The 11991-nt window shown below is 26.7% G+C and overlaps 1 protein-coding gene across 1 annotated transcript; it reads left to right on the top strand.

Annotated features, from left to right (window-relative positions):
• The first annotated feature begins 302 nt into the window (after positions 1–302).
• LOC107427562 (replication protein A 70 kDa DNA-binding subunit B-like) lies at positions 303–3418 on the top strand. The gene is made up of 9 exons (XM_060817943.1): positions 303–449; positions 538–646; positions 941–1037; positions 1135–1259; positions 1401–1479; positions 1565–1697; positions 1892–1941; positions 2585–2705; positions 3212–3418. Exons 1-9 carry the CDS (start codon positions 303–305, stop codon positions 3416–3418), a joined length of 1068 nt encoding a protein of 355 aa, XP_060673926.1.
• Positions 3419–11991: the final 8573 nt, after the last annotated feature.

The raw sequence follows: 11991 nt of genomic DNA, 5'->3' as shown, positions 1-11991 counted from the left end.
TTCAGAATTGAACAATATAATTTAACTAACCCCAACATTCATTAAAGCTCTAAACTCATAATTAACAAAACAATCCCTTTATCGGGTGGGAAAAAAAATAAAAAAAAAACAGTAAAAAAAAAAGAAAAAAGAAAAAGTAGTAGGAGAGCATGCAATCCCACAAGAGATCGTGATGGTCATTGTTTTTTTTTTCTCTCAGTCTAAAAAATAAATAAATAGTCAATGACTATGTCATCTATAATTTGGTTTATTTGATTCATAGTGATTTTATTTTATGTTTTTCTAAAATATAATATAGTAAAATGGTTAGAGAAGTAAAGCTAATCAAGGATATTCAAGCTCAACAAAGAGGTTGGACAGTAAAAGTGGTGGTTATTGAGAAAGCAATGCCACGAGTTTCTAAATCAAGTCCAAACAAATATCAAAGGTTAATCTTAGCTGATGAAGAAGTAAGTTTGTTTTGATAATATATTTATTTTGTATAATTTGTTTCATATATAACTCAATTTTAAGTCTCTTGTTGCTTTTCTTATATAGGGTAATAAGATCCAGGCTACAATATATGGTGGAAACATTCACATCTTCCGAGACACACTCATAATTGGAAAAAATTATTATATTTCTAATGCTTGGGTTAAAGAAATTGGTGCACAATATCAGATTGTTCAAAATAATTTGTAATGGACTATAAATGGTCGAACCATTGTGGAAGAAATGACTGGACATTCAGAGATAATTGTGCCTGCTGTTTACAGCTTTGTTCCGTTCTCATGACTACACACTTATATTAATTCTCTATCCCACGTCAGTATGTTTGTCTATATAGTCAATTTGTTCAGCTATATTTTTATAACTTTTCATTTATATTTAATTCATCATGTGGACAAATTTCTAATGATCTATAATATTTTAATTAAGTTTTGAATTTGTTTATCATCAGATGTGATTGGAATAGCGATTGAAATCAAGCCAAAAAAGGAGATAATCACGAATGATGGTTTAGAGATTGTCCAAGATATGACTTTGATGAATGATAAGTAAGTACTCCAAAAAAATAAAAATAATTATTAATTATTAATTATTAAATAAGTTAATAAACATTTTTCTGAATTTTGATTTTAATTTTATGGACAGTATGGATACTGTGATGCTTACCATGTGGAACCAATTTGTGAACAATAAATGTACTCAAATTTTGAATATTATGAATAGAAAACCAATCATAATTGGGTGTCGACTTAAAGTTAGCTCATATAATGGTATGTTTCCTTAATGACTACACTACAATTGATGTTATTTTTGAACAATTTTTATGTAATTAAAATAGTCAGCAATTTTCTAAATTAGTTTTTATTAATTCAATTTTTTACATGCATATTTGTATTATTTATATCATACAGGTATCTCACTTTCAACCAAATCCTCCAGTTCATTTGTTATTGAACCGGAGATACCACAAGCAGCTGCTTTATCAATTTGGTAAACTAATATTGGAGTTTAAATTTAGAAGAATTTTTCTTGTATAAAAAATAAAAATAGCAATAATTAATTTGAGCAATTACAGGTATAATGCTAATGCTGAAAAAGCCATGGACATAATATGTGGAAGGATTGGTCTTGAGACAAAGTCATTATCTACACTTCCTTCTGTTGAGGACATCGTTACCATTAAGATGATCGATAATCAACTTAATACGGTAAATTTCTTGACTATTATTTTGTTTATAATTATTAACAACTATAATATTAAGATATGTTTGTACTTTTCATTATGTAAACAGAGGAGAAGTTTTTGGATCAATGGTCACATCAAAGTGACAAATTTGATTCAACTTTTTGATACTTAAGCTATGAAAAATGCACAAAAGCAACTGGATATGAATTTGAACAGAGGTTTAACTGCCTGTATTGCAGACATGATCAAGTTAAAGCTATGCCAAGGTATGCACACAAATATTTGGTATTATTATTTTTGTTGTTATTGTTATTATCATCCAATTATGCAATCATCATTATATGATAGTAACTTACAACTACTGGATTTTTTTCCCTATTAAAAACACACTAATTAACTATGCATGAAAAATTTATAATCAATGATATTATATTTTTCATCTCAGGTGTGAAACATAAGATAAAGCTTTGATCTAAATGAATAGGACAAGAATAAAACAGAAAAAAGATATGATTATACCTTTCACTGATCGATTTGTACATTTGTTGAGCCCCATAGCAATCACCCCATTCTACAACTATCAAATATCTTTTTGGGGGGGGGAAGAAATTCAGCATACTTATAATCTTAGGAATTTTCATTTATAGTTTAGTAAGCAAAATATAGAACTCCATAAATTTTTGTTCTCTAAATACTTAGCTTATCTTTGTCATATAGATTATTACGTCATCACCTTTTGTTGTAATCCATTAGGTTAATGCCTCAATCTTTGCCTCTGCTCTCTCCACCCAGTGCCACTTCAATTTTGTATAATATGAAATACTTTATTCAGTTATTGTATAAGACATTTCATATTATTTATTTTATGATTAATTATAACCTCTAACTGGTAATTCTTCTTTTATTCAGGTGCCAAGTCATTGTTGATTTGATAGATGAGTCTTCATCTTTGAATGCTACATCGTTCGGAAATCAAGCTGAAAAATTTCTTGGTTGCACTGCATATGAGTTGATGAATAAATCTGATGGGGTAATATAATTCTTTTCATATGTGTTTGTGGAAATGACTGGTTAGTTTTAACTTGTTCTTTGAAAAAACATATATAAATATGTAAATGCTTATGTGAGTACTAACTGTGAATCTTTCTTTTTTTTAGGATTCTATTAAAGATATTGAAAAAATTGCCACATTATCCAGTAGTCATAAGCTTCTAATTCAAGTTAAAGCATCTAAACATGAATATAGTGATATTACAATATGGAAATACACAATCCTTTCTATTTGTGATACTATTTCAAAAGAAATCAACACATTAACACAAACGGATACTTCAAATGATGCTGAAGTTAGTCAAGTTTTAGAAATTGTTGAAGAGCAAAGTGGAAAATCATTAGGCATAACGAAATTGAGAGGTATGAACATGTTTGATACATTATATCCTAAGTGAAATTACATGAGCTTTTATTTAATGTTCTAATGCATATATATTACAACTTTCAAAATCAGATATATCTGGAAGTGTTGATAATGCTAAGATAAAGCAAATAAGCAATGAAGATAAAGTCCTAGCTGATTTGGTTTCAAAGCCTACTGCAAGAAACAATGCAACAAAGAAACTAAAACTGATGATTTCCAAAAGTGCAGGTGAGGCAGATCCAATAGCGCTGAATGTTGAAAGTTCTCATTTAGAATTTGGTGAAGGGGGTAGGAAGCAGTTTGCCGAGCTTAAAGACAATGCTTAATTTGTTATCATGGAACCATCTTTTTGTTAATGTGGACATGATAGATTACTATCAGTTCATAAGTAGATTATTATCAGTCTTTTTTGAACTTATAGCATATTTAGACTATACTATGATAGTAACACTAATATTATTATTTTGTACATTGCAAGATGTAATAGAAAATTGATTTAGGTATAACCTAATACATTTCTATTAAATCTTGCAATTTATCGTAGGAAAATAGCAATGATGCTAAGATAAATTCATCTATGACACAAGTACTTTATGAAAATTTTTTGTTTAACGAAAGTAAAATAGTAATTATGAGTTTTTATGATTGTACTTATATTTCCTATGATCACTTTTTATTTTTTGTGTTTCTTTTAGTTAATATAGAAATCCATGAATAAATTAAATTTCATGATAATGGACTAGAATCAAAATAAATTGTTTATGTTTTAATTAGTTTTAAAACTAATTTATTCTCACTAAATATCTAAAACATCTCAATATTGATTGGTGTATAAAAAAAAAATAAAAAATTGAAAGGCTGAAGCTAGAATCTAATTACGAACAATAATGGTTTTTGTTTTTTCAAATTTTCTGCTTTACTAGATTTTTTGTTCATCTAAGAGTTGGAAGTATTCTTACTTCAAAATTATATGATGCGATTTGGATATTAAATTTATGAAAAACTTGGGATAAAATGATTAATTTCTTTATGTTTGTTAATAATTTAAGATTAAATCCTTCTAAAAAAATTGAAAAATATTAATTAAAAAAACTAATTTAACCACTTTTTAATTCAAACTTTTCCATATTACTTAAAAGCTATTAAACATTCAAATTTTAATCCAAACCACGTGCATCGCACGTGGCCATACCTAGTACACTTGAAAAAAGAGAAGCGAAAAATAGGTTTTGGTTTTTAGAGTCTGCCTCCAAAAAAATATAAATAAATAGAAAAAGCAGAGAGAGAGAATAAAACAAATGTTTTAGGACTGATATATATATATATATACAACGGCTATAAATCCATTTGGAAAATATTTCTAAAGATTATAAATCATAATTAATTAAGATAGTCTAATTTTAAATGTTCGGAGATTGCCATATGTGCAATTCTATTTATGTGTAGTGGCTTTGTGCGCTCAAATGGTTTTGCAAGATTCTCTCTTTTAATTGTGCTATGAGATCGAGGGCTTCATTCAACGTTGTCCTCACATAGACAAAGTAAGACTTGATTTATTAATTAATCAATTTGGCCCCAGTTAATCCTTATAGAAACAATAGTTAGGAGCTTTATCTACATATATTTTTTGCCAAAATATAATCCATGTAGTTTTGACAAAACCCAAGAATGATAGGTGTATTTTGGGTATTTTGTCTAATTATTTTATATATACGCCCACTTGGTTCATGTCAAATTTGGTGGAAAAATTAAAATTTACGTTATTGACCTCGTAGATGTTATTATGTTGTTTCTCAATTCCCAATGAAAATTTCATCACAAGTTTGATACGTAAAAAGTAGGATGGGTTCGGTGTGGTTTGGTTTGGTTTTATGGATTTTTTTAAATCGAACCAATCAATTCGATTTGAGTTGGATACAAAATCTAACCGAACTGACTGTCATGTTCAATCCAAACCGATAGTCATTAGTCGGTTTGGGTTGGGTTAATGGTTTGGATCTCATATTGGGTTTTGGTCTAAATTTTTTTATTTATGCTATTTTGAGATAGAAATTGTAAACATTGGGTTCAAAATTGTATAAAAAAATTTTAGGCTTTTTTAATTATCAATTTTCAATCATATTCATGCATTATATTTTAAATTAAATATTTTTTTAAGCTATTATCTAAACTAAATAATATCTAAATTAAATAATTTTAACATATATTCACCTAGCAAAAATACCAAATAAACTAAATATTAACTACAATACAACATGAAACTATACAACTACAATACAAGTAAAATAATACAACATAAAACCATACAACTACAATATAAGTCTACAACTACAACCTAATTATACAAATACATCATATACCAACAAATAAATTCTACAACAAATTTACAACCATTATTAATTATAAAATAGAATACAACCCATATTTGAAATCTTAAATTTTAAAATGAACTTATAATTAAATAAACTAACAATACATAAAAATAAAAATTATTTTAAAAAGTTTTTTTCCATACTCTTCAATCCCATTCTCACAATAAATAAAATAATAGTTTTATTTTATAATTATATACTATATTTATATATAAAAATAAAATAAAATATTAGTTTAATTAATGATCGGTTTCGTGTGGGTTGGATTGGATAAAATTTCATCCAACCCACAACCCGAACGGATCGTTTCGGTTTTTTTATATATTTAACCAAACCAAACCAATTAATAAGTTAAAACTAATCTAAACCAAACCAAATATGTCGATTTGGTCAATTTGATCGATGCGATATAGTTTTTACCCACCTCTAATAAAACGCTTGCACACCTTTTGATTCGGACTAGTTTAGTTTCTATAGGGAAAGAAAAATCCAAACTAGTTGACTATATTAATACACTCCAGGCTAATTTGGGCAATGATTTTTAAGTTGAAAATCTCCTACACAATCTTTTTCGGATTAGCTCTTATTTATGTAAAATGTTTAATAGTTAAAAAGAAAATCAGAATAGAGAATATCAAGTACGAAAACGAGAAATTTCAAACTATCACACCTACTTAACTCACGAAAATCTTATAAAATTAAGATTTCCTAAAAAAAAAACGAATAACCAGTGATGGAATTCATAACATAATTTTTTTCTTAATTTTTAATTTTTAACAATGGGCTCAAACTCGAATAATTGTTAAAAACAAATAATGACTTTTTATTTCATCACTAGACAATCTACGTACGGATAAAGATAACATAATTGAGAAACCAGTGTGTATACATGAGACAAATAAATAAATGTAAATACAATCAAGTAATTATTTTCATTAATTAGTATAATATTAATATAAACTTTATTAATCTGACAAGATCCTTACCATATCAAATTTATATATATACTTATAAAAACTATAGAAATTAAACTTCAGTAACCTTTAATTTGTAGCTTGCTCGTTATGCTTTTACCCTAGATACGTAAGAATCGTAGATGAAAGAAGAACTCGTCTGGTTACTTCAAACTATCCATGCAGATGTACTTTAATTATTATTATTATTATTTTTTTTTTTTTTTTTTTGCCCTTTTTGTTGATATTAAACCACAATCACCGTTATTCTGAAAAGCTCAAATTTGTAAACAGTGGATCGTGGGGCTAGAACATGAAGTGTACCCTTCAATAGCGGGCTCATTATCTGAAACCCACATGTACTGGCACTTCCCGAACATGACAGAACCCACAAAGAAGGCTCAAACCTGAAAGGGGATTTTTAATTTTTGAAAATATGTAGAGATAGAGATTAAAACTAAAACGCTGTGCCACTTGTTTTAAAAGATCGAACTTGTAATAAGAAGTGATCAAAATTGGATTATATACTTTACAAATTAAGATGAAAATTCAATATTAGGATCTTTTACCAATGTTATTAAATAGGTTAATTACACTTGAGTACTCTCAACTTTTAAAGTTTTGTAATTTGATCTTCAATTTTTCAATTAACAATTTAGATTCTTAAGTTTTCAATTTGTTATAATGTTAAATCCAACTACAGGGTTTAATAAATATTTCATGTGATTAATATTAAAATATATCAATTTTCAAACAAAAAGGTATTACAGTTTAAAATTATTTTTAAAATTTTACATTTTAATTACTTTTATTTTTAAGAAAAAATTGATATAGGTCTCCTAAATGGTGTTAAACTATAATGGAATTCAAATTAGATGATACTAAAAGTATATATTTTTAAAACTAGTATAAAAATGTTGCACTTTATTATCTTATACTAATAATTCAAAACGGTTTAAATTGCAACAAATTGAAAAATAAATATCCTAAAATACTAAATCGAAAAAGTAAATCTAAAATTGTAAAATCTTAAAAATAAAAAAATATAAACATGCAATTAACCCTTATTAAATTGTCATTTGGTGAGATGAGACCACATACGACATATAAAAGGGAAAAAAAATTTAAGAATTTGATTGTGCTTACTTTTTTTTTTTTTTTTTTTTTTTGGATGAAAAAGAAATCATATATAGATCTTATGGTAAAAAAACGCCATTAGAGATTTAAGAAATTGATTGTGCTTACATTTATTTTTTTATGAAAAAATGAACCATATATATAGATTTTGGTTTTTTTTTTTAATTTTTTTTTTAACTATCTCCAATGAAGATGTGGTTTGTAAAAATATACACACCAAATAAGTAAAACATACAGTGATTAAAAAAAAATTCTCTCCAATAACAATGTTTATAATGAATGTTAAGCTAATATGGTTTAAATATTGTCGAGATAAATGTTTATTTTAAAATTTCTATGAGACATTTTTAAATTTCTTTTAAAAGCAAAATTATCCTTAAAAATTTATTTTTTTTAAAAAATAAAAAAATTATAAAATGTAATATTTATTAATTAATAGCTATAAATAATATTCTACACAAAATTATTAAAAGATAATTTTAAAATTGATTGTAGATTTATGGCACTTAAATTTATATAATATCAATTTTTATGGTAAACAAGTAATAACCTATATTTATCATTGAAGATCTTCTTATTTTAAAACTTTTGTATTCTAGAAGACAACTTTTGCCGGAATAGTAGTTTTGTCCTTGGAATACGGTAATTCAATACTCAATTACCATGTTAAAAAAAATATTTTAAGACCCGCAAAGCTCGTCCTAAAAATCTATATACAGGCAATGATCATAAACTATCATCATCATAAATATGACTTTCACATTGGTTAGAAACGGCTGAAAAAAACAAGTGCTATTTACAGTGAGCTTTTTTCACTAATTACAATGAGCTTCTTTCACTAATTATAATGAACTATTGAAAAAGCTCGTTGTATGTGCGAAATGTTATTTATTTATTTATTTATTTTGGATAAAGTATATCTAAAATGTTGAAATGAAGATGACGAGGAAGGATAAAGAGGAAGGACCGGACTAATAAGTCTTTAAAACCAAAAATTCAGTCTCTTCAAAACTCAATTTTGTTATAATGAATTAGTAAGTATCATAACAATAACACTAATTTAACTTTTTTTACAGAGCTCCTCGTATAATTAGGATGAAGATCGTGACTCGTGAGGAGTGTGAGGAATTAAATCTTCATAACTTACTCATGTAGACAGCTATATATGAAAAGCAATAATCTATTAGGAACAATTTCCAATTTCCAATATAAAATGAGAACGTGTTAATATGTTAAATGTTAATACTACCATATTGATTAATGATTTAAAACTAAAGCTTTAGTTGGATAAATAACATTAGCAATTTTCACGTCAATAATGCTAATATAAAGTAACTATATTTCTAAAACTCCTCTTTCTATATTTATAATAATTTTCTACAAGGCAATGTGGAATGTCTTATGTTGCTATATTCATGTCCAATTAATCTATTCATGTGATTGATCAAAAGAAAAAAATTAATCTATTCATGTGAAAGTTATTGTTCTCTCATAATTTAAAAATTATTGACATCAAATATAAAATAGACCACATCGGACAATAGAATAAAATTTTATATATATATATATATATATATACACAAAGTGATCATTAGCACTTAATTATATATGGAATATTTGAAGATGAGTTAACTCTTAATTTTGTCTCTCTGTATGTATATATCAGACAATAACCAAACAATCATATATAAAACAAAAATAGTGCCCTGGCATAAGCGTGAATAACCAGCAACTTACCAACAAGAAAAAATTTGGATCTCATATAAAAATTTGGATCTCATATTTATGGTCAAGATTATGATCGGTTTAATTAGAAAGAGTTTGCATGTCTAAGTTGTCAATTTCTTTAACTCCTTCCTTAACAGCATGTATGAAAAAATTTAAGTCAACAACATTTTGGATTTATATATAAATTTATATAGATGTATGCGACTTTACAACAAAACACACACCCATTTAAATCCGTGAATTAATAATTAATCCTTTTGAAGATTTCATTCCATGATTAAAACCCTCTTATAATTATCACAACGAAAAGGAGCACTTGGCCGCCTAACTAGTTAAGATCAAAATTTAAAAAAATAAAATAAAAAGCAAAACAAAACAAAAAAAAAAAAAAGGGGGGGAGAAAAACTCACTCTTTGACAAATCTAAGCCTTTTCTTATGTATCATAACTAGCGTAACCTTAATTGTCTTTTTGTCTGATTCAATGAGTGTGATTGATTTTTCTCATAAACATGGCACATATTGATGTAATCAATAGCACCAAACTCACCTCCAAATTGGGCACTTACTTCTAATTATATTTGTATTTATTTTTCCAAGTCTTGCTTGAATTTGGGGAGTGGTCAATATTAATAACGGACCTAGTTGAGTTCATGATCATAATAAAACTTGGATTAGCAGCTAATTTACCTTTGTGTTCACTGATTAGCCATGTTGACCAGAATAATTTTGATATTGTTGCACTGCTACTCAAGTCCAAAGCTTCTGAAGATGATGTGAGAGTCATCCCTTAACCGAACTATAGATGCTAGCTATATTAGTAGATAAACAAAAATAGTAATAGTTAGATTGAAAATTTCAACTGTAAATTTTATAATGTTTATTTTTAATAAAGATATAGCTATAGGTGAATTTGGTTTATTTTGTATTTGAAATATTATATATATATATATATATATATATATATATATGTAGCTTCATAGACATGATAGGCCATTTGGTCTGATAATTTTGACTCAAATTTTTATTTCAAAATATTATGTTTCTATTCACCACATATATAAGTGTCCCCTTTTGTACGGGTCAAATATATTTTAATTGTTAGGAGGTAAATTTTGTTTTTTTTTTTTTTTTGTTTTTTGCTAACAATTGAAATTAAAAGATGTTATATACTTAAATAAAAAATCATGAGTGACAGGAGAAGGGCCAGGTGTTATTATGATTTACCCTTTTTATGCAATTAATTATATAATGTTAATTTCAACACGACATGGAACCACTTTTTATATAAACAGCTTAACCTTACCTACTACCACATATAAATCAAAATTTAACCCTGCAACTGCAACATGCTCTCATAATCATAATCAGATCGTGAAATTTAATGTTTGGAATATAGTGAAAAACTTAATTTGGCCATTAAGGTAAAAGATGGGAATATCTAATTTAATCATGAAAATAACATGCCGTGTGATTTAGATGCTTTGATTAATGATTAATTAGAGGGTTAGAGACTTTATTAATGACCCTAATCATTTCTATCCCTGTCTTCGTCAAAGACAGACAGACAGACACACACAAATCAATATTTATGGTACATATCCATCTTTCTTAACATATAAGAGTTTGGTACTCGCAAAAACTAGTGGGGATCCAAAAAACGATAATTAATCACTTGGTTGATTAAAATTTTTATTGAAAATGAAAATGCCATATTCTCCAAACACTCTGCAAGATTCCAATTGAACTAAAGGTGAACAGAAATATCTGATCAAGATATATGGTTTTAGCAAAATTAATATGAGATCCTGATGGGTCTCGATTTATTTATTTATTTTTGCAGCTATTTGATGAGAAAACATAAAGATAAACAGAAAATTAATTTTTTTATTTTTATTCTTTTTGGATAAGTCGGAATAGAAACCAGATCTTGTTTAAAAGATTCTCTATCTTCGTACTAATTGAAAACCCATAGCCCAATAAAAAAAAAATAAAAATAAAAATAAAAACTAATAAAGAGCCTTCTTTAGTTTTTGAAGAAGAAGATGGAAAAACCCTTATAATTATGCATATTAATTTTATTAATTATTGATCAGGTCTCTAGAGTCTACTACGAACAAAATTTGATTTTAACGAAAAAAAAAAGAAAAAAAAGAAAAGGAATATGGAAAGAAAAAAGCCCAACATATAAACAGGACCGGTAGGAATACATGTACCCAGATGTAGCTAAATTGGACCTCGATTAGGGACTAGGTCATTGTGACATTGTGGACCATAGTAGCCCAACCCAATGGTAAGAAAACTGAGCAATACTGTCAAACCCATTCAAAGTAAAAATAAAAATAAAATAAAACAATAAAACGAATTTCTAGTATTATTTGATTGAATTTTAGAATTTGCTAAGGTTTAAGATGAATTGCAAGTAATTTAAAGGTTTTACATCAACTACACCCCCTATCACAAAATTAAGGTTTTATAGAACTCTAACTTAATTCACTACGTACCTTCATATTTGTAATATCCAATTAATGTACCAAACTTTGAGGAAATAGTACCATATTTGAATTTGGGCTTTTATTTTGCATGCAATTTTTCCTTTCTTTTTTATATTGGAGAAATGGATATCGAACTTATGATTATAATGTTTGAAAAAAAAAAAAAATACTTCACAGTTAAGCTAATTAATCCATAGACACTATATGCAAAAAATC

The sequence above is a fragment of the Ziziphus jujuba genome, chromosome 6, assembly GCF_031755915.1.
Source record: "Ziziphus jujuba cultivar Dongzao chromosome 6, ASM3175591v1".
In the NCBI taxonomy this organism is placed as follows: domain Eukaryota; kingdom Viridiplantae; phylum Streptophyta; class Magnoliopsida; order Rosales; family Rhamnaceae; genus Ziziphus; species Ziziphus jujuba.
The sequence above is the reverse complement of the archived record's forward strand: the minus strand, read 5'-3'. Positions and strand labels throughout refer to the sequence as shown.

What these genes read in the sequence shown, in the direction of transcription:
- LOC107427562 (XM_060817943.1), top strand. Translation starts at nt 303, where the DNA reads ATGGTTAGAGAAGTAAAGCTAATCAAGGATATTCAAGCTCAACAAAGA. An exon ending in ATGACTTTGATGAATGATAA is followed by an intron (nt 1,038 to 1,134) that starts GTAAGTACTCCA and finishes TTTTATGGACAG; the next exon opens with TATGGATACTGTGATGCTTA. An exon ending in CAAGTTAAAGCTATGCCAAG is followed by an intron (nt 1,942 to 2,584) that starts GTATGCACACAA and finishes TCTTTTATTCAG; the next exon opens with GTGCCAAGTCATTGTTGATT.